Source organism: Oryzias latipes, chromosome 4 (genome assembly GCF_002234675.1).
Source record: "Oryzias latipes chromosome 4, ASM223467v1".
NCBI lineage: Eukaryota > Metazoa > Chordata > Actinopteri > Beloniformes > Adrianichthyidae > Oryzias > Oryzias latipes.
Window position 1 is genome coordinate 1,384,043 of NC_019862.2, and position 23,561 is coordinate 1,407,603.

The following is a 23,561-nucleotide window of genomic DNA, read 5'->3' on the forward strand; positions in this document are numbered from 1 at the left end:
TCAAACTTGGTTGTCAGGGTTTGAATCGCGTTAAAGAGGACACTGTTGGATATTTCCTCCTTGCGATCTTGTGGAGCATTCTTTTTAATCTTTTTAGGGTTTGGGCTTTTTACCGGTGTGTGGTGTCTGTTGACTCTCGTTTGATCTTGTGAGATGTCTTCCTGTTCCTCCATCCATTCAACTTCTCCCTCGCTGCACGTCTGTCCTGAAGCCACTAGATGGTACTCATGGTCTTTGCTAGTGTTAGCCATTTCTTCACGTCGAAGTTTGAAAAATATAACGAAAACAGTGGTAAACAAACCTCTTTCAAGCTGAATCGGTTTGAGAGTTCTTTGCTGGTATTTTCTTTAGCTTTGGTTGAACTTGTCATATAGAAAGAGTTATTATTTCAGGTAAAGCGTCGGAGCCCCGAAAAAAGTAACCGCTTATTCCGCCATCTTGGTAACACCCCTTTCCAGATGAGTCTCAATATTCACCGTAGAAAAATCTCTCACACACACGGAGAGATTCACAAACGAGAACGGGATTTTGAATGCACAGTCTGCAGTTCGAATGATCTGTGAGTTCACATCACATGTGTACCTAAAAATCATGTTTGTGAAGCACTTACTGTGCATTTCTGATACATTTATTGTGAATTTCTAAAATGTTTTTTGTGAAACACAGTGTGCACATTTGTGAGAAACACTTATTGTGCATTTGTAAAACATTTAGTGTGCATTTGTGAAACACAATCTGTGTGTTTGTGAAACACAGGGTGTGTATTTCCGAATTTATTTTTCACGTTTGCATAAAATGACATTTGTGAATCGGAGCGTGTGCATTTGTAAAACCGGTTGTGTGCATTTCTGATTATTGAGACTGAATTAACTCCATATTTTCCTGTGGTTTTCGGCTCGGTTGCCACTGTCGCTACCCGATCTGTGGCAACAGATGGGGGCGGGGGGAGGTGCTGGTGCAGGGACGCTCGCGCCACTTCAGCCCCGGCGCCGGCGCTCCTTTCGGGCCAGTCTAAACATCGAAGGAAAAGTTCTGTGGGAGAGTCATGGCCGAGTCTTTGAGGAGACTCACACAGACAGCGTCGTTCAGGGTTTTACAGGACAAGCTTGAGAGCTGGCACAGAGACTACCGCGTAAGTTTTTCAGCAAAACTAAACTCTGACCTCTCCTCCTCCGCTGATTCAGACTAATCACGACTGCAAACACTAATGTCTCCCTCCGCCTCTTTTTTATTACTAATTACTGCTTACTAATGGCGAGTTTCTGTTTGCCGTGACTCTTTATTGTCTCTCCTACGCAAGTGAGATTAAAATGAATGACCTGCTTTAAGATTATACAGCACAAGAACAGACGAGACTTGAAATTCCTCCTTTGGCAGGTTCAGTTTGGTTCCCATGGATGCTGGTTGTCTTGGTTACGGTCTGAGAACTCTAAAGATGTCTTGATTCCGTTCCTAACTCTTCTTGTAGAAATCAGATCAAAGAAGACCCGGCCCATCTTATGAAATTATTCAGAGATTGTAAATGTTTGACATCTCATGACTGTAAATGACCTAACCCTGACCTGTCGTGGGATGGAGGACTATTGTTCACCCCTGTCTTTTATTCAGGAGAAGATTAAGCCCAACAAAATGAAAAAAAAAGCAAGTTAAAAGATTAGCAAAATTTAGTAAAATTTCTAATTCAACAATTTACAGAGAATTAGTTTACCATCAGAGCGCTGGACCAAAGCAATGTCTCCCTTACAGTTTTTCTCAGTGTCTTTGGTGCATTTCTCACAACAGTGTTCAAGTTTGCACCACTGCTAAGGTGTTTCTCAAAACAAGTAGTGCAAACTGTAAAACATGGCAGATAACCTGTAAAGGTCCGTCACTTTATCAAAATGGACAAGTAGATCTTCAAAGTCAAGTTTTTCTGTCAATGAAAGTGTCATCAAAACAACACGTTCTGACTCCAGCATGTTTGGACAATCAAGTCAAAAGGTTTGAACAGGGAAGAGCTTCCCAGTGTCGTGTACAGTAAAGACAGCCATGGAGGAGATTTTGAAAACTAGACTTCAATAAAAACCAAGACACTGAATATGAACTACAGCTGTGAGTCAAAGCAGCTCTTCCACCTCTTCTACTGTAGGTTGCCTTGCAATCCTTTTTGACGTGCAGTAAAAAAAAACCAAATGTAGACATGCTAAAGATTTACAGTACTGTAATCTAATACTACTTTCTTTACTGTTGCACTACAGCACACTATGCCACAAAAACTGAGCTACAGTTCTAGTCAATTGTAAGTCTTCATGGAAAAATGGTTACCAGGTCGTTTCCCAATGCAAAACCTCTTGAATGACTATCAGTGGCAGTTTTGGGGCCCCCATAACAATAACATGGGGCCCTCTGCAGCAGTTGTATTCATTATTTAAAAAATGATCCTTACCTATAGGGTAAAACGTTAAATAACTTCCTTAATGGTCCACTTTTAGATAACGTCAGTGTCAAGAATCCAAATGTTTTGCTAACAATTTAAAACCTGAAATCATGTTTTAATGTTTAAGAATTTATTTTGTATATATTATTTTTACTTGGAAGAATATTGCATTGATTAAATGCACTAATTTGTTAATTATCCATTTCCTAGTAAGAAGAAATAACAGTTCTCTTTCAACATTCGTTTCGGTATCTCACTATGGGACACGCCCCCTGCGCTGTCCCCCAGAAGCTCTTTTACATTACGCCAGTCTTGACTGGCAGACAGAAGGTGACGTCTGCTCTCAGGAGGTGGGACTTCCTCCTGCTATAAGAGCCGGACGCCATCTTCTCTCCTCAGTCTAACACCTCTTCTCACTCCCAGAAGCATCCTCAGACGGCAGGTGTAGTATCCGAAGCTAGCTTAACTGTTCTTAGAGCGAGCTAACAACTCAGTCGCTGAACGCTAGTCGGTGTTACATAGCTTGTCTGGGTAACGCGGTTGGTCTGTCTCCAAATAGCACCCGTTAGAACTAGTCACCATACTAGTATTTTTCGCGCTTCGCTCTCAACTGGAGTCGACAAAGTCTTCATGGAGCCTGAACCTTTCCTCGCCATGGAAACAGTCAGACCTCTGCCTACACCCATTCTGCCTGTGCTGCGTGTCTGTGGCTGCAACATGCCCAGGACACGTTAGCATCTCTGGCTAGCTGCGAGCATTGTGCGCGCCTCCCCGTCAAGACTCTGAGACGCAGACTAGCGCGCCAAGCTAGTCTGTCCAAGGCAGACCCGGTCTTGGGGGTAACCAGCCCCCCACTACCAGAGGAGTCTACTCGGGGAGAGGTGGCAGGCATGAGCTGGGGCGACCAACTGGATGCGGTCGCGCCACTCGAGGGCATGGAGGAGCAGGAGGCCGCGCCCCAGGAGTTCCAGGACACGGTGGACACTGTGCCCGACTCCGGAGACGAGTCCATCAGCCTCGGCTCTGAGGAGGACGAGGAGGACAGTGAGCCTTTCCTTCTGCCACCGGCTGCAAAGGCGCTGGCATGCGATGCATGCGGCTTCCCAAACCCGACCGCCGCGATGGACCTGCATGATGTCTGCAGAAGAGCAGCTGAAAAGCTGGGCATTAAGTGGCCTGAAGCCCTCACTGAGACCACCACGTCTCACTATGAGGGAAAAAGACTGCCTAAAGCCAAGTCTTCCAGCAGACAGCTGCTGCCAGTGTTCCCTGAGTGCTTGGAGGAAGCGACCAGGACCTGGAGCACCCCCTTTTCAGTCAAAAGCCCCGTCCTGGGAGGCTCGGCTTTGGACAGGGCCAACATGGAGGAGAACGGATTCTCGTATATCCCTCCAGTCCAACCGCTGCTGGCATCCCACCTGCACCCGACGCAGAATTCCACCATGACTTCCGCGGGCCCCGCACTGCCCTCGAAAGCTGACTGCTTCCAGTCAACTCTCACCGAAAAGGGCTACAAGGCCGTTGCCGCATCGGTGAAAGCCCTGAATGCATCTTCTCTGCTCCTAGCCTACCAGGCAGAGCTGCAGGAACAGATATCAGCCACACCAACCCCAGACCTGTGGAACGAGCTATGCGTGGTCACAGACCTCTGTCTGCGTCTCCACAGGTCCGCAGTCCAAGCCTCTGGGCGAGTCATGGGCCTCATGGTGGTCCAGGAAAGAGCCCGGTGGCTGAACTTATCCAGTCTCTCTCAGAAGGAGAAGACTCAACTCCTCGATGTGCCGGTGGACCCAAAGAGCCTATTTGGACCAGCGGTGGCCACTATGCAAAGGCGCTGTGAGGAGAAGAAACGGGAAGGTGAAGCGCTGCAGCTGTGTCTGCCCAGGAAGGTACCTCCTCCTACCCCAGCTGCACCGCGTCTTTCCTTCGCTCAAGCGGTTGCTATGCCAGCTTACCGCACTCCGAAACGCCAGCCTCAGCCAGGTGACCGGAGCCACGGAAAACCTGCTGAGGCCAGAGGGGCCTGGGCCAAGAAACCGTTTGCTCCCAACGTGACAACGGCAGCCCAGCCAACGTCTCCTGTCGCTCAGAGCGCAAAGAAAAAGAGGTGTGCGACCTAGTGCGCAACCACCAGGGACGGAGAGCGGGAACAACCAGAAGCCCGCTTCCGCGCTTCCACGACACGTTCAGTTCCCGTCGTTTTTCTCCAGGGCATGTTCCAGCCCGACCAAACGGCGTGCAGAGGCCCTGGTGGCCCTCACAGTTCACAGCCAGTTAAAAAGGAGAAAAGAGGGACCCACAGAGAGCTCAGTGGAGCCACAGTTGTGTCCCAGAAAGTGTTTGAAAAGGTTTTTAAAACAAACACAAATTAAAAATACCCGAGGCGCGCAACCAGGCCCCGAGCCAAGGGCGCAGCCTCAACACAAAAAGACAAAACAAAACACATACAAATGAGGGGAAGCTGGGTGGGAGCTGCGCGGCTGCTTATGAGGCCACAGGAGGGAGCTGTTGCTCCACCAGTGGCACAGCAGCCCAGCACCGTGGTGGCAGAGAGCCCTGCGTCAGCGCAGCTCGCGTTGGCCACGCCCACTAGTTTCTCAGCGCGGATGCCGCTCGGCCCGCTCTCAGACAAATCACAGCAGTGGCGACACTGCGGGGCGCCAGACTGGGTTATAAGCACTGTTACCAAGGGTTACAGACTCCAGTTTGCATCCACCCCTCCCCTTTTCAATGGTATACTGCAGTCGCAGGCCAGGGTGCAAAACGCAAGCATTTTGCAGGAAGAAATCAAAACACTGCAATGTAAAAGAGCCATTCAGCTAGTGCCACCGAAGCAGGCTCACAGCGGTTTCTACTCCAGATACTTCCTGGTCCCAAAACGGGGTGGAGGCCTGCGTCCGATTCTAGACCTGCGGGCACTGAACAAATACTTGAGAAAGTACAAATTCAGAATGCTAACACACGCAGGTCTGGTACGGTTTGTGCGTCCAGGAGACTGGTTTGTCTCCATAGATTTAAAAGACGCATATTTTCCCAATATACCCCCTAACAGAAAGTATCTCAGATTTTCCTTTCGAGGGAAGATTTACGAGTTTCTAGTGCTCCCCCTTTGGGCTCTCACTGAGTCTGCGGGTGTTTGTGAAATGCACGGAGGCCGCCGTCGCATCCATGAGACAGATGGGCGTTCGGCTGGCGACGTATATAGACGACTGGCTGCTCGCAGCGCAGTCTCCCGAAGAACTCAGGACGCAGGCCGGGTTGCTCACATCGCACCTAACTGCACTGGGCTTCACAGTAAACTGGGAAAAGTGCGTGTTGACACCAGTTAAAACGAACACTTTCATCGGCTTATCCCTGAACTCAGTCGAGTTCACTCGATGGCATCATCATGGGCAGTTTTTCAGGGCATCTCTCTGGATGACGTGTGCACAGCTGCCAGTTGGGCAAGCCCTCACACTTTCATCAGATGTTATTGACTGGATGTCACTAGACCAGGGCTGCCTCACACAGTGCTAGGTGTTGGGTCCACACCTACACCTGTATGATCAGCCTGGTTGTTCTCTGTTGGTTTTCGGAGTAAGCTTATCTGGCAATACGGGAGTCTCTACATCCCATAGTGAGATACCGAAACGAATGTTGAAAGAGAACTTTAGGTTAAGAACTTAACCCCGGTTCTCTGAAACATGAGTGAGGTATCTCACCAGATCACCCTCCTTGCCTGGAGCGAGAAGAGGTGTTAGACTGAGGAGAGAAGATGGCGTCCGGCTCTTATAGCAGGAGGAAGTCCCGCCTCCTGAGAGCAGACGTCACCTTCTGTCTGCCAGTCAAGACTGGCGTAATGTAAAAGAGCTTCTGGGGGACAGCGCAGGGGGCGTGTCCCATAGTGAGATACCGAAACGAATGTTGAAAGAGAACCGGGGTTAAGTTCTTAACCTAAAGTTTTCTGTATTTTCTTGAATTTGTCAGGTTTTACTAAAGAAGCAAAAGAAACAAAATTGTCAGGGTTTTGGATATGGACCCCAAGAAAACGAACAGACTAAACCACAAAAAGGTTCATTGTGGGACTCAGGTTGGACAGGAAAAACGAGCCTATGGGAGCAACTCAGTCACAGGCCAGCCGGTTGAGCAGCAGTCTCTGCATGAGAGAAGAAAGTTACATGTCCAACCACAATGGTGGATAATGACAGGGGGGCCGACTTTCTTGTGTTTCTTGTGCTCATGGCAGCAGGAGTCCAAGGTCAGAGAAACTGAAGGACTGCATGAGGCCAGACCACAGACTGAGAAGGATTGATTATCTTGTTGGGGTTTTCCCAACATCAGAAAGTCTCTCCTCTGAAAAACCAATGGAGAACAAAACAGGTTCACAACTCCAGACACTAATGAACTAGAGACGTCCAGCTCAACACCTCCTCCTCAACATGGCATTGATTTTTTTAAATCGGAAGCGTGGCTTAGTAGTGATTCGAGTAGACTGCAAACCACGTGACCGATGGAAACGAGGCCTCGTTACGCCTCATCACTTGTCGATCACATTGACAGTCTGTCAGTGGTTGAGCTGTTTGACACACGATGTCAACAGAATAAGTACGGCTTTATAACAGACGGAAAATTGTCGGCAGTGTGGGTTCATTGTTGTGATGGGAAACCCGGCTCTTCTTGGAGACTCCGGCTTTTGGATCGGCTCATTAAAAAGAGCCTCTTTCAGCTCTCAAACGGCTTTTTGGTTTTTTTTGTTGCTTTATTTAATTTATCATCAACTATATAATATTATGCACAAAATGCATATATTTTATTCATATCAGTGTATCATATGTTTGTTGTTTTTTATTCCTTCCAGATAAAACGTACAAAATAAATGATAAAAACAAACCAGTTATTTACAATTCAGCTTTTAATTACTTATATTTTTATCTTTTAAAAGTTAAGATGTGCAAGCCCCAAAAAGCCCCAAGCCTTTTTATTCACCCCAAAGGTTGTCATTTAGAAATACCAAAGGTCTCAGCTTTGATGAGCTGATCTCGTTCCTTCTGCAGTGATCTGTTCTGTCCTGCAGAAGATTCTCTCAGGTGTCTGGACAGGTTAGTTGTGGAGCTGCTTTTATATGGAATTGGTTTCCTGCAGACTCTCTTATGATCTTTTATTATCAATAAAAGTCAAATGGTTCCATATTTTGCTTCTTTTCCCAGTACTGTCAGTCATTTTCTTTACTCTACGCTTGTGTTGCTGTAGTTGCTTGTTTCCCCATCATTTCTCCGTCTCTCCCTTGGACTCGGTTCAGCGCAGACATTCCCAACCAAAACATCACTAGTGGAGATGATTATAGCTGCCAATTGAATATCCAAAGCCAATACTACTCTGCACCATATTTGCCACACCGAATGGTTGTCAAAGCAGTATCCAGATAAATGACAATTACAAACCTTTGATCAAACATTTCATAGAAAGACAAACATCGACCGGTCTTTCAAATCTTCTTGAAGTCAGCGGTTTTGACTGCATGTGTGCTCAGATGTATTAATAACTGACAAGCAGCAGATGTCACTATTTCTAACTGATGGATCCCAGCAGCGTGTTGATCTCAGCTCAGTTGCATCAAAGTGGGTCGTTGATTTGGCCATAGAGGCAACAGGTCAGCACGGATGGAAGCAAGCTTACAAGGGAAAGGCAGCCCAGAATCTTGAGACTTTCCAGACTTGGCAACAGGACAGTGGCGAAGACGACCTGACACTGGCTGAAGTGCTGCAGCTCCTGATGAAGACAGGAAAAGACAGTAAATCCACTGAGATGAGCTGCCAAGATGGAGGATCATGAACACTTGAATGATGGAACAAGACAGTACAGAGTGGCATAAATAAAATAAAAAAAGACATATTTTCAAAGTTACAATTTTCTTCTCCTCACTTTGCCTTTCCTCTCCTTTTCTTCCGCTTTTCTCATTCTTAACTTTTTTTAAACCTTCTTTTAGACTTTTTTTGTTCTTGTTTTTCCTATTTTATCTGTGTTCCAGCACTTTTGGAAGTCTGGCAACAAATGTTTTGCTTTCTCTTTACATTTTCCTCTTTTCACAGCTGGTCAGATCTCCATGCTTCCTTGACTTTTTAACAGTTGCTTTGAATCATCATTTAATTTCTGCCAGTGTTGCCAGATAGAGTCATGGTTTTCCAGCCTAAGAGTCATCTGAAGACCACCAGACCAACAGAAAACACACCCAAATATGAATCAGTGATTCATTAGCAGTAATTCATCATCCAGTATTTATTACTTCCTGATTTGATTGAAAGTCCACCTTGAAAACATTTAAATATTACATCCGCCATTTTTGCAGTCAGAGAAAAACATGAAATAATGGACTCCTATTGAACTTTACTAACAACCACTGATGATTTACTCAAATATTAAGAATAATAAAAAGGACGGTAAAAAGAAAAACACCAAAAGTTCTGGTTTAACTCATTAGACTATCATGAAATAAGGTGGAAATTGTTCTTGTTGTTTTAATTTTTATGAATTTCGGTGAGATAAAATAAAAAGTAAATGTCCTTATGAAACATAATATAGAAGAGTTTATTTTTAAAAACCTGTTCTTGTGAATATAAAACTTCCAAGTATTAAAAAAAACATTAAGAACTAAACCAAATATCACCTGAGATGACGCCAAAAGTATTTCCTGTTGTTCCAACCGTAAAAAATCTTCCCAAGAACGTATATATGCATTAATTAGACAAACGAGCGATTGATTTTATTTTACAGTTTTTCTTCATTTGTTTGCTTCATTTCTTGAAACTGAAATGACATTATCAAAACTGAAAGTTCAATAAACCCACTTAGACTTCTGCTCAACAGTCTATCTTTCTAGAAAAAGCACATTTTCCCCAAAACTCATCAGAAAAGCAGATTCTTTTCTCAGGTCAAATCAAAATAGCATAAATGCTTCTCAGTCACTTTGGCTTATTCTCACCCACTTATGCTCCTAAAACTGCAGGTCAGAATGCAGAAGAACCAAAAGAAAAATCATACCAGCCGACAGTGCTGCTAATGACATTTTACAGTAAACGTCACTGGTTACTGTTGGTGTCCTCCCTCTCGTGGTCATCATCTTCATGCTCCTGGCCACCCACACGCTCCTCTGTTTGTCCTGAGATTTTCGTCCACGTCGCAGCAGATATTTGCAGTGAGTGAACAAACCACATGAATGTCTTCACCATTCCCTGCACTGATCCCCTGTGATGTCCTCACATGCAACGTCCATCACTTGCAGCAGGGAGCTCTCATTCCACAACAACACATCCTTACTCCTCCTGCTCCTCTTCCTCCTTCAGCTGCTTCTCTTCCCCTTCTTCCAGCAGGAAGCTGACCTTGCTCCTTTTGTTTGTGAGGTACCTTCATGTTCATTCTACATTTTTACATCTTTGCCAGCATTCACAATCACATGCAGCACCTGTGAGATAACAGAACTAACTGGCTGATTGGAGATATGAGATGTAGAAACGACATTCTGTTGTAAACAAGTACAAGTTAGTTTGGAGATTTGTCCATGTAGTTTGGAGAATGTCACTTTAGTTTCAAGAAATGAGCCAAACCAACAGAAAAAAACTGTAATATCACAAAAGTTCAGTTGTTTTGTAGCTGCTCCCTAAATTATTTAATCTGATCAGGAAAAAGCTACGCTCCGACTGCTGATCTTTTAGTAGTTTATTTTCAGGTAACCAAACGAATCACCGTGAAAAACTAAAGAAAAACAAATGACACTTTTCAGAATACACGTTTACATTTCACCCCTGAGGTCTCTTGGGTTTTTCCGGAATCCGTTTTTTTAGGAGTTTTTCCTAACCGCGTAGGAGGGTCTAAGGGCAGGGATGTCCAATTTTAGAATCTATTGAATTGTGTGTGTGTTGATGATCCTTTTGATTTATGTTTTTGCCCTATTTATCTGCATAAAGTCCACTGAGACTACTGTTGTTGTGATTTTGGGCTATACAAATAAAAGTGAATTGAATTGAATAAAGATTTACTAATTTAACATACAATGAAACAATATTAGCGTGTACCCTCTGATCACATTTTAAGGAGTTGCTATTCCATTTCAAAGCACCAAGCTCTGTTCCGTCTTCTTCCAGCTTGTTCTCATGCTGCCCCTCCAGACTCATTATATGATCCAATACACGGACTGTCAATTCTTCCAGTTCACCACAAGAGGTCAGCAATGAGACAAAATTCAACAGCAGAACTTTATCAAAATGGAAACATTTTTGTGACAGCTACATCCTGCTTTCCTCATTCTATCTTTTCAGCGCAGCTTCAGGTCTGATCTGCACACTAAATAAGCGACAGACTAACACAAAATACATGACCTATCAAATAGAAAGGGAGGACAGAATAAAATATCTAGAATGTAAAAACATGTGTAAGCTTTACATTATTAGCACACGATGAGTAAACTAAAGGGACAATCAACCCGACTTTGGCGTGTGGCAGAGCTCGCAGCCTGCGCTGAAACTAAACAGGAAATATGCTAAATACGGTGAATTTGACTGTAAAAATGATTTAAATGATAAGAATCAAACTTATGTCATTTATGGAACAGGTTACTGGACACATATTTATTTTTATTAACAGTAGGCTTTACATTTCATGACACCAGGTGAAGCACCTGCCTTACCCTGCTCCAAACGTATTTTAACCAGGAACTACGAATGTACAAAATGTTTGACAAAATGTTCAACAAGTTTGTGTGCAATGATATAAACAATGACATGAAGATTATTAGTTGTATGAACAATTACTATTCAGCCTGTATAAGTATAGTTAATTTTGAAAGACATGATGAAAAATCAAGTGAAAAAATATCATAAACAAAGTCAAAAGTGATGATTTTTCAGAAACCTGGACTTAATCAATTGTTTGTGTCCAAAAGCATTTGCTTTTGGATTAAATGAACATGAAACTACCACATGGTTGCACCTAAATTGTGCAAAGTTTAATTCTGTTGTGAGAAATACACCAAGGTGACGGAGAAGAACTGTGATGAGCGGACAAGGAGTGCCCCGGAGTGATACCAATTTCTCCAACATCCCCCCGTGTGGATCAGTTGTCCGTGTGTTCAAATGCTGCTTCAAAGGCAGGGTCTGATTCTAATTGGTTTATCAGAAGTGCAATGTGAGCTGTGGTGGTGTGCCTGCGACTGGATGCAGAAGAACATTAGAGAGGGGTCAAAAGGTCACTAATTCACTAAAAGTGACAAATGCATAGGCTACAAAAAATCCATTCTTCACGTCTATTCTACAACAGAGCCAAATGCACAGACTGAAGACTTAATTGACTTTATAAATAAGGTGACTTGAGAACTAGAAAACTGAAGCATAACATGTTAAACTAAATCATAATCAAAACACTGTCATGATTTGAACTTGTCTTGTTTTTGGTCCTTGTTCTGTCTTGTTTCTGTTTCCTGTTTTATTTTGAAAGTCTCCTGTCTTGTCTGTTTTCTTGAGTTTTACTTCCTTTGGTCCCCATCAGCCCTGATCGTGTCCACCTGTGTCTTGTCTGCCCTGTCTGTATTTAAGTCTTGTCTCTGCCTTCCTCCTGTGTTGGTCCATTAGTTATTCCTGTCCTGGTTGTCCTTGTCATGCCATGTTCCTCGTTTCTTGTTCCACGCCACAGTGAGTTTTGTTTAGTTTTGTCATCCTGCTCTGCAGCGCCTTTTGTTTGTTCATTAAACCCTCTAGACTCTGATCCTCATGCCTCCACCTCTGCGTCTGGGTCCAACCGGCTCTCGAGCCACCCTGCACCATGACAAACACAAACTTGACTGAATCTTTTGTCCTTTTATCTCAGTCATTATCGTCTATACTGGAGTTGAAGTTCAGGGCCAGATCTAAGGTCCATGTCACAGTTTCAGTGACATGGGTGGCAGTTTAGCTCAGGCGGTAGAGCAGGTCGTCCAACAACTGAAGAGTTCGGCTGATCGATCCTCGCCCTCCCCAGCCAGATGCCCCCCCCCCGCACGGTTCGTCTGCAGCTCACCGCTCCCCCCAGGGGATGGGTCAGAATGCGGAGAAGAATTTCCCCACTGTGGGATAAATAAAGTATTAATAATAATAAGATCACATTTAATGCTATATTGTATTATTTAACATGTTCTCTTCAAATGTTTCTTCTTTCCAAGACGATTTCGTGTGACCAGAATCTGAACAGATGCTGTGAGCTGATTGAACTCACAGCAAAGCTCCAGAGCCAGCTGTTTGCCATCCTCAACCTTGCAGCTGCTGAGGGTAGATTTGACATTTGAACCTTAACAAACAAGTCTCTTATATACAAAAGTCCTACCAAGACCATGAAATGTTTCTTATGAATCAGGCGGCCATTATGCTGGAGTGGACACCCTGAAAACTCGACTGCTGCCTTGGCTTGGAACTTCTTTCTCTATAGTGGGGCCTTCCGTCAGTGCAGACACCAGCTTGCAGCTCATGCAGGTACCATAACCTTGTCAATCATTTGATTTGGTGCAAAATACTTGAAGTGTTTGTTCACACGACCAGGATTCGGCAGAGAAGGACAGAAAGATCAGAGATCTTTCTCTGTCTCATGGGAGTGACATGCAGAAGATGGAGACTCAGCTGTCTTCCACTCGTCTGCAGCTGGAGTCGGTCAGAGCGCAGTAAGTCCTCTTTAACAGCCTCATGTTTAAAACACAGTCCGTCTCTGAAGTGGGAAAATGATTGTTTGCTTTTCATAGGTTGTTGCATGTTCAAAAGGAGCTAGAAGAGACGAAGAGCAGATCAGCGACCACGCTGCTGGCCACTGAAGAAGAAATCTTACAGCTGAAAGCAGAGTTGGTGTCTTTTTCATCATGAGTTGTCTTCAAATGGTGTTTGTCTTAACCGAAATTTTGTTTTTAGTTTGCACTCTGCATACGAGCAGGTGGAGATCTATAAAAGAAGAATCCGTGCTCCTGATGATTACGAGCGACAGATTCGCCTACTGAGGGAAGAGCTGTTGCACCTGAACATGGAGAAGGCCATGCTGCAGGACAGGTAGACACAAGAGCGCCTCACCACAGATGGGATCTGCTCTGACAGGATCCACTCAGAGGTTACCTTGTTCAGACGTTTTCAATTCTACATTTTCTGAAAGAGACATTTCTAAAAATACATGCATGTGTCCAGAACAGAGGAAACTATACAAACTTCTAGTTTTTTCTAACAAAAAAGAAAAGAGCAGGAGGAAATGAACTGAGCCACAGAATCCAGGTGAGCTCACAGACAGGAGGAGAAAACAAAGAAGAAATCCACTGAAAACAGAAAATACCTTAGATCTATCTTTTCATGTCTGCTTTGTCATAATAAGACTGTACCATCTCCTAAAACTGGTGCATGAATGTCCCGTTGATGGTCAGAGCAGCGAACTGACAGCCACGCCTCTGTCCGTCTGCCCCAGGGCAGCTGAGGCTACATTAGTAGTTACCATCACAAAGAATGAATGAATAATGGACACATTGGAAGAACTTTGAGCCTCTGGAAAAGAACAGATAAATTGGGTCTCTGGCACGGAAAATATTTTAGAACTATATGATAATATTCAACTGTGTCCAGACTGAACTGTATGTAGCAAATGACACTGATACCACTGATGTAATCACAACGCAAAACATTCATCATGCAAAAGCCTGTAACTTGCTCAAAATCTTTAGTTCATCTCTGAAAACTAAGTCTTTATGTCATTGAACGTGTCAGTGCCATCAGAATGTCAAGTCCTTGTGTCATTGTCTACGAACAAGACAGTCAAATGACTTAGTCATGTTGTCAATATAACTGTGTACTTTAGAGGGAGGTTCTGATGGAAACTATGGCTAAAGTTTGGATGACAATTATTGTAAAATGTAAGTTACACCTTTTTTGTTTGATTGCAAGAGACTGGACAAGATTCACATTTACACTTTTATTGTTCATATTGTAATTTGTTGACAGACCATGTCATACCAACATAGAAAAAAACACTGCAAACAGTAACACAAAGGGAAAAAAAGATAGGACAATATTCTGTCCAACAGTACAGGCAGTGCAGTAGGAATTGGTGTGGTCTTCCTACACCTCTTGTCGTTCCTGTGTGTTAGGCCAGAAATTCTCATCCACATCACAGCGAATATCCTCTCTTGCAATGCAGTGAAATAAGTTTGTCACATTATGACAACTTGGTCAACCATTTTGCAATTAATGACTTATATGATGAAATAATGACTAGGTGTTTTGAGGAGTAAGACTATTGCACAGTGAACTCTATAATACATTTTGATCAACATGACATAAACAATTGATAATGTAGCAAAGAGCAGAGAATTGTACATAATCATTTGCATGGATGTACCAAAGCAATTGCAACTTGTTCAAAGAAGTGAGAAACTGCTTATATGATGTGCACAAGTGACATCATGATGTGAAGATTGAACAAATAGTTTTGGGAATTTCATTCTGATCTGACAATTGTACTAAAGCAACTGAGAAAAACTCTAACACCAAGGAGCGCAAGGAGGAAGGCACAAACAGACACCCATCTGGACGCACGTCAGGTATAGTGGCTGGATCGGGAACAGAAGCCTTTACCTTACGCTCCAGAGACCAGCGAGTGGCTCCCAACACCAGGTGACGAGGAATAATAGGGGTGGCTTCAGCAGGCTTTCAGACTCCTCCTCCAGCTGGAACTGACTTGAGACTTGGGCCGCATTTACACTGCATGGTTCAAGTGACCCAATTCCAAATTTATCCTCTCATGTGGTACAGATCGGATATGACCAGTGAACGTGTAAGGAAAAAAGCGCATGGATTCCGATTTTCTCAGAACGGATACAGGCCTCACTCATATGTGGAAATAAATCAGATACGTGCATTTACGTGTGCCATGTAAGCAGACAAATCGGATATTCCCCAGTAAATGTCGTACGTCAACTCAAGAGACCAACTGAGATCACATGACTTATTAAAGTGCTTTGTGCGCTGATTTACTGTCAGCGTGTTACCCTTCAGCCTCAGGCTTCAGACCGTAGTCGGAAACCGCTGTTATTTCCGGTCCGGTCCCGGTCGGGACGCAAACGGTAACTAATCAAGCTGGACACCGTTGCTATGGAACAGGCTAGAAGCCGTTTATTTCTTTGCTTGTGTTGCGGAGTGGGGCGGCTGGGTAGCTCGGTTGGTAAGGTGAGAGGCTACCATGCAAGAATCCAGGGCTCGATTCCCAGAGGGGGATAAACAATGGTATTGGGTCAATTACCATATCAATGGCGAGCAATGAACATCACTCAGTGAGGGCCCTTAGGCAAGGCCCTTAACGCTACTGCCTCCCGAGCGCGGTGAGGCTGCAGCTCACCGCTGGGTCAAAATGAAGAGAAGAATTTCCCCATTGTGGGATCAATAAAGTATCAATTAATGACTAGGTGTTTTGAGGAGTAAGACTATTGCACAATGAACTTTATAATACATTTTGATCAACATGACAAACAATTGATAATTTAGCAAAGAGCAGAGAATTGTACATAATCATTTGCATGTGTGGCATTATGGTTTCCCCAGTGAAAGCCGCCAGCAGTAAACTAAAAACCAAAAGCACAGGACTCTCCGACACAGGAAACCAAGACCGTGCTTTTAAAGAAATAGACAACCTTTATTAGAAATTATGCTGAAATTCATATTCTAAAAAGATACCCAAAAGGGTCAACCAAACCATAAGGGCGATCATGCCCAGCCCACAAAGTCAGCTGCACCCAGCTGTGCGCTCTCTGTGGCGACGCACCCGGCTCAATGTCACGCCCCTTGCATCCAGTGGCCGTAACCGTCACCAGTACAAGGTGGTGGGACACTGGGCCCTGGTTGAGCTTGGGGCGATAGAAGACCAGAAGGGGGAACTCGCTCCAATAGCTGTCAATCCCACTACGTCACGCCGCTCGCCAGTGCGTGGATGGACAGCAGTCACTGACACTCTGTATGGAGCACACACGATCCCCAGAAATGCCAGCCGTGGCACCGCTCTTGGACCACGGTGCACCGGGTTGGGCAGAGCAGAGATAAACACACAATGGAAACCAAAACAGCGGCACCTACAATGCAATCTACACAGTGATAACGATAAGAATGTTGCAGCAGCAACTTGGAGGTGACCGCAGCCCAAGGCTGCACCTTCCCACCTGGAAGCAGCAGGTCTCTGTCTAAAGCTCTACGGACAGAGGCTTTTATCAGCCCTCTGCTAATGAAGCAGCTGGTGTGCCAGGTGATCCCAATCAAGTGGCCCTCTGCCTGCCACACATGGATGTACCAAAGCAAATGCAACTTGTTCAAAGAAGTGAGAAACTGCTTATATGATGTGCACAAGTGACATCATGATGTGAAGATTGAACAAAGAGTTTTGGGAATTTCATTCTGATCTGAGAATTGTACTAAAGCGACTAAGAAAAACTGTAACCACGCCCACATTCCCGAGATATTATACGTCTAATTGTTTCCCTCGGGCGCTGGGCCTCTTCAAAATTCCAACAGTGGGTGAGCCTGGTTTTGCCATGTTTGCGACGCTCTTCAAGGACTTCCATTTCTCTTGGGCATCCTCCTGGGTAGGGGGACTCCCGCTGAGTCTCCCTTGAGGGCCCCTGGCTCACGCCTGGTTTGGTGGATGCCCAGAATTCCCAGGTGGTGGTGAGCTGCTCGTCTGGGGCTAGGGGGTCTCTCTGGGGGCAGGGCTCTGTGCTAGGCTGGAGCTTGCCCTCTGTCCCCCCATGCCTCCCTGCTCTCTGGCATTGGGGGCCCCTTTGGCGGTCCTGCTGGCCCTTGCCTGGGTGGCAGATGTGATCGCCCGGGGAGCGGTTGTTCTCTATCTGCTACTGTGTGGGTGTTGGGGGGGGGGGGGGTCCTGCCTGCTGCTGCTGCTGTGGTGGGGGTCTTGGTGTGGGGATGGCTGGACACTCTCCCTCCTTCTTTCTACATTCCATCAGCCACTTTAGAAGAACATAAACACTCACTTAAGGAAAAGGTGTTAGCTCATCTTTGCACAAATAGTTTGCATGACTGAATGAAATGTTTCACATGTTGGTCTGAAGGCATAAGTATGCGTGTGAGCTGTAGTTGTATCGTCTCCATGTTGACATGTTTGTATGTGAACATTTCTGGAGCCAACAGGTATGTTTCTAACATTTGAGTGTGTGTGGACAGGCCCCGCCCATTTTAGACCAACATTTACACCTATAAGGAAAGATGGTAAACTACCAGCAACTTGTTACTTTGGGATTCTACCCCCCACACTTCTGTTGTTACCCCGCTATTCCCCCTTTCTTTTGTGCTTCCCCTCCTCTTCTTCTTTTCTGTCCAGTCCAACAAAGAAAGGATATAAATATGATAGATCAAGTTTAGTCTAACTAACAAAAGGGGTTTATTCAAATATATACCTTGTGTAACAGAAGATTCATTAATATTTGACTGTGCACACAAGGAAGGAGGAGCAGAACCTGAAAGGAAGTAAACCAAGCAAAAACCAGGTTGAAGGAAACAAGTTTAAAACAGAAAGTCAAAAGAAAACTCTTGTTCACAGAGAAATAAAAACAGAAGGGGATCCATGTGAGGAGACATTTTAATGACAGACAAAACAACACAACGACCACGTGCAGAAACGCACATGCCAGGATTTTTCCGTCCCATCCATGTTGGACATGATCAAAAACATCAATGAATGCTTTTCTCGTGCTTCATTTTTACTGTCTGAGGAATTTTGATTTTGAAAGCGCAGATTCCACATGAACATGAACTTCTCAGTGAATTTAGGAGTTTCTGTGCAATTCTTGCTGCAATCTCAAACTTTTGTGTCTGCCCTTCAGGCTGGTGAGAAGTCCAAGTCCTTTGCCTCGGCTCAGCCGCCCGTCCAGCCCGCTGAGGAGCGAGTCGCCCACCAGAGCCCAGCTCAGTGACTCCTCCCGCCGTGCAGGCCTCGTGTCTCGCTTCAGCGGCCTGTACGCTGTGGAACGTCTGGAGGCCCAGAACCTGCTGCGTCGCTACATAACGGATCTGGAGATGGTTCAGAAAATTATCTTCATCGCTGTCGTGGTACAATTTTAAGAAATTTTAACAAAGACTTTGACAAAGATCAACTTTTCAAGGAAACATCAAGCGTAACAATGGAGCACTTGCTCCACATATAGTAGGAAACCTCAAGGCGGTGTCACACAGGTGCTACATACATTTTGTGCATATTGCATGAATGAAAATGGGTCATATGTGGAAAAAGTAAGAAAAGTTTTGGTCTTTACATGAAATTTTCACAGATGTATCATGAATAGACCCTATTGAAACACAGAAGGAGTACCAATAAACCATGCAAAGTACACATAAAAAGTACATGTAAATCATGCAAGTCATTTGAGTTAAATATGTGCGCCGGATGTGCAGTATGAAAGTTATACATCAGTGGTACATGTGTGAAAGTCCGTTTGACTTACCTGGAACGGTAAGAAAGCTGTTGCGTATAAATATCACAAAGATCACGCACAATTGCATTAGAGCTGTGTAATAATTGCATATAAATTACGTACAATACGCATAAATGGCATTACTCTCAACTGACCAAAATTTTGGAAAGCTTAAAACTGAATTCACGTAAAGACCTGTCGGACGTCTGCACACATGGACAAATGTTAAACACTTGAAATATATCATGCATTGATCACGAAAGCCCGGAATTTCATACGTGGAACATGCAACAAAATGTAGGTAGTGGCTGTGACCCTTTCAAGGAAAAATCGTTTTTAGAAATGTTTCACAAACTTACATTTTCACTCAAAGACCTTTTGTTCTTTAATGCACTTCCTGGTTTGTGCCTGGGTAGTTTCCGAACGGTGAATTTTAGCAAGTTCCTTAGAAAATCATGCTTGTGTTCTTTCTTCCTGCTTTAGGAGTCTTTCCGATCAGCCAAACTGGCTTATCGGCAGTTTAAGCTGCGAGTGAAAACCACCTTATCCTCATCCCACTTTGGCCCAGAGAGTCTGGAGGATGCAGCTGTGGACTACATCGTCAGAAACCTGGACCTTTACGATGTTCAGAACAACGTGGGCCGAAACTCTCCTCTCTTCAACTTGCATCAAAACTAGACTGCTGCTGATGACGGAGAAGACACGTCTGATTGTACATTTGTTCTCTTCAGGATGTCATCAATGCGATGAACGTGAATCCTCAGATCTCTTTTCCACCGGAAGTGGACTTCTCCCTCATCAGTGCTTTGATCCGGGAGACCTGCAGGCTGGCCTTCGCCATGCAGACGCTGGACCCTCCGCTTGACTTGGCCTTCGCCAGCGATGGAGAACTGTTCAATGACACCAAGTCAGTCTGACAGCACTGTCTGTCTGCAGCTAGGTTTCCTGATGGTTTTATGTCATGTAAGACTCTCACCAGCAGGTGTCTCCCTCCTCATGGAAGCAAATCAAAGACTTATTTACAGAAGTCATGTCTAAAGAACATTTATCCATTATTATTAAAATACTAACAGGTTGTAGCAACAAACAAGAGGTTTTAGTATTCATTGATGGTTTTAAGTTGTTGGCTTGTCTGGAGAACAAATATGTTTAACTCTCCAAAAAAATGAATGTTTCTAGTAATGAACAAGGATTTGGAATTAGTTTATTTCAAGAAACAAAAACATACCAAAGATAGACAAAAGATATTTACATCTATACATAAATATATCAAACCTTGGACGATTAGTCATGATTAGAAAAGAGATACAACTATATATTTACAAACACATGTAAATGATGCCATTATAAAAATGGGAAGTTTATTAAAACATTGAAATGAATTATTTGAAAAGGAGCAGGAGGAAGCAAACGTACATAATCCCTGTTCTGCTTTACTTTACTTTTTTACTTATATTTTACATCATATTCCAGTTCATAACTTCTAACCAAAGACATTACATTATTCCAGCAATCCTTATAAATATCATAGAGTAAGTATGGAGTGCTTAATAATTGTCATCAAAAAAATTATTATAGTATTCTAGACATTAGTATGACTTACAGTATTACAGATCCAGTATCAAATGTTGTTGAAGGGCCTATATTATGCAAAATCAACATTTTAGCTTTAAAGTGTATCATAATGTTCATTCCTCACTTTAAACACATATAAAAAAAACCATAGCAGTATTTTGTTCTCACATTCTGACCTAGACCAGTGAGAACAGCCCCTTCCAGGAAGAGTCTGCACAGCCAGCCCCGCCCCCAGGCTAACAGACACGCCCACTTTCTCTTCAGGGCTAACAGTATTTAGCAAAAACTCTTTCTTTATCCACAATATGAACATCCATCTTTGTAAAAGTTTGGACGATGTTTGCTTTCGTGGGTGAAACGCAAACACACTACCGAGGCCGACTGTAGGATGATCATATATATGACCATATATATGACCATACACTGTATATGTATATAGTTTACTCTGAAAGGCTGAAGAAAAGCAGATTACAGGCCTTGTAAACCTTGTGCTATCCTAGGCACTTTAACATTGGGAGTGGAGTCATCTAGACCCACTAGACAGTGCTCTGAACCTTTTTTCTTCAATGATTTGTGATCTTCACTGGTGTCCATGAATTACATGAAATCTTTCCACCTTTATCCACCTTTGTCATGGTAGGAAGAACACGTCAATGTAGGGGGGGGTCATAGGATAGCACAAGGGTTAAAGTAAAAGAGGAATTCCGTTTTAAACATTTTTCTATCTTCTTTTTATAAAAGCATTTTGCTGGCAGCTTTTTATAAAAGAAGCTGAACGTGTTTTTGGTCTGGACACAATATGCATTCTGGTTTTATGCCTTTTTTTTCTTTGAAATGATACAGCTATATGTCAGCATAACCTTTGGGGCTTAGGTGTTACTCAATGTGTATGATTATATTTTTCCTAAATATGTATAAAGTTTATAACCTCAGGTAGGATTCACTTTTTTTTAAATGTATTCCCTATTTTAATCTTTTAATGTCTCGTAATGTAATTTTCCCGGCTTTTCTGTAAAACTGCTCTAAAGAGAGACTGGCGTGTGTGACAGGTACCGCAGAAGCTTCGACTCGGACTTCACGGCTCCTCTGGTCACATTTCACGTCTGGCCCGCCTTGATGGAAGGAAACGGCGTGATTGTCAAAGGCGAGGCCGTAACCCGGAGAACTCCTGTGGTACTGACTGTTTGGCTGCAGACTGAAGCTGTGAATGTGCAGAATAATTGATGGGACTCTGTGTCTTTGCAGTGGGGGAGGAGCCTCAGCGCCAGCCCGGGGCGCTCTCCGTCCCTCAGCCCAACTCGCAGTCTCGTAAGCCCCTCACCTGTTTGAGAAGATAAGAAAAGGCAATTTATGGATTTGGAAGGACATTTGTTCACATCTCATCTATGATAACATGTAGATTAATGATATTTGTCATTTTTCATAATCCATGCACACACGTCCCTAAGGGTATGTACTCAGAGCCAAAGTTCCACTTTAGTTGATTTAAAAAATGTAAAGTTGCTGGTGCTGCTTTAGATGTGTTTAAGGTTTCATAGTAATGACCATTAATACAGTTGAACCTGCTTTCTTTCAGGGAATGAACAGCGGAGGTCTGTCTCCTCAACGTCTGAGGACCAGCCACCTGTGAGCCTTCAGCTCCACGAAGAAAACCCTTTAAGGCCTGAAATAAACTCACAGCTGCTTCTGTGTTCAGGTTTGAGTCGTGTTTTCGCCTCACATCAATGATCAGATTGCTCCAACAAAACAATGGATGCAATGAATGAGTTTACTTCTAAAAGAAAGGTTCTGCACAATGAACAAGAAATACGACGGAGAACAAAAGCTTTTGCAGGTTTTTGCAGGTAAACTCAGGTTTATTTTTCTGTATGTACTATACTTGTTTCTTCTAGTATTTAGGCACAAGTCTATAAATGTATGTATAGAAGTCAGGGGGGGTTTCATACCAGTGTTTTGTGAGGCAGCAGAAAGTAGATTTCTCTTGTTTTTCTCCTTCGCTTCTGACTGAAAATCAGCATTTCTGCAGCGGTCTTTACACGGGTTAGTGCTGGTGTTAGCACATCCCTGACATCACATCACTGTTTCAGACCACTGTCCTGTTCTAAGTGACCTCAGTGGAACCGCTTTGTAAAGTCAACATGTCATCTGAAAGAGTTCTCACATTTTTAGCGTGTTTGTTCTTCATTACATTTGTTTTTCTGCAGGAATCTTTGTGTGTTTTTAACACAATTTTCAATCTACAAATATGCTGAAGTTGGTCATTTTTAACCTAAATTCTTACTCCAATGTGATTATTTCTACCTTTTCATAATTCTGTGATTTTTGTTTGCCAAAGAAGTAATAACAATACCTGTTTTCTCTAGTTTCTATATGTTTTTGGAGGACCTCCTCTTTCACTTTAGCATTAAAACATTCATTGGTAAAAAATAGATCCTGATCAGAAGTGCATAGAAACCATGTTGATGTAGAATTTATGGAGGTGTTTTCATTCAAACTCAACTCATGCAGGGATCCAACCTAATAAATGCGTTTGGAATGACTTGTTTTGTGAATTCCCTTGTCTTTTTTCCTGCAGTTTTATGAGTTCAGTGGAGGATATAAGTGTTTGATCTCTGCTGATTTTGTAGGTTTGTCAACCTAAAAATAAAAAATAATCAGTCTGTCATCCTAATGGTTGGTTCCTTTGAACAATGAGAGATAAAAATCACAAAGAAAAACTTAAAAATCCACTTTAAAAAGTGTACACGCATTAATTTGCATTTCATTGAAGGAAATAAACATTAGAGCCCTCCTGCCAGAAAGGCGTTTTCCTGTAGTTGAGCAGATTTCTGCACATATCAGGAAGAATTCTGACCCACTCTTCTTGGCAAATGACTTTAAATCATTCTGATTTGGTGGCTGTTGGGGTCCATAGACTGGCCAGACCACTCCATGGCCTTCATCTGCCTCTTCAGTCATCCTATGATCGCCTTGGCTGTATATTTTGGGTCATTATCCTGTTGGGAGACCCATCCACCACCCATTTTAAGCCCTTGACGCCTACGGGTGGAAGTGTGTAATTAACCACTTTTGCTCCAAATTGTCCTTCATTTTGCATCTACTTGAAAGCAAAAACGTACATGATATTATTTTTGT

The 23,561-nt window shown here is 43.5% G+C and overlaps 1 protein-coding gene across 2 annotated transcripts; it reads left to right on the forward strand.

Annotated features, from left to right (window-relative positions):
- The first annotated feature begins 922 nt into the window (after nucleotides 1-922).
- spata18 (spermatogenesis associated 18) lies at nucleotides 923-22,965 on the forward strand. Of its 2 annotated transcripts, XM_020702854.2 has the most exons (13): nucleotides 1,003-1,132; nucleotides 12,251-12,501; nucleotides 12,582-12,687; nucleotides 12,773-12,888; nucleotides 12,955-13,073; nucleotides 13,152-13,247; nucleotides 13,315-13,449; nucleotides 18,264-18,489; nucleotides 19,335-19,487; nucleotides 19,583-19,758; nucleotides 21,476-21,599; nucleotides 21,672-21,734; nucleotides 22,003-22,965. In XM_020702854.2, the coding sequence occupies exons 2-13, from the start codon at nucleotides 12,319-12,321 to the stop codon at nucleotides 22,054-22,056; spliced, it is 1,551 nt and encodes a 516-aa protein (XP_020558513.1). In that variant the 5' UTR covers nucleotides 1,003-1,132; nucleotides 12,251-12,318; the 3' UTR covers nucleotides 22,057-22,965. The 2 variants fall into 2 exon arrangements, with proteins under 2 accessions (XP_023809690.1, XP_020558513.1); XM_023953922.1 differs by lacking the exon at nucleotides 12,251-12,501 and having other exon boundaries at nucleotides 923-1,132.
- Nucleotides 22,966-23,561: the final 596 nt, after the last annotated feature.

Bases quoted from the DNA above. Each gene is read 5' to 3' on its own strand.
- spata18 (XM_020702854.2), top strand. From the start codon at position 12,319: ATGGGTGGCAGTTTAGCTCAGGCGGTAGAGCAGGTCGTCCAACAACTG. The intron at 13,248-13,314 runs GTTGGTGTCTTT...TTTTGTTTTTAG, and splicing joins ATCTTACAGCTGAAAGCAGA to TTTGCACTCTGCATACGAGC. The intron at 21,600-21,671 runs GTACTGACTGTT...GTGTCTTTGCAG, and splicing joins TAACCCGGAGAACTCCTGTG to TGGGGGAGGAGCCTCAGCGC.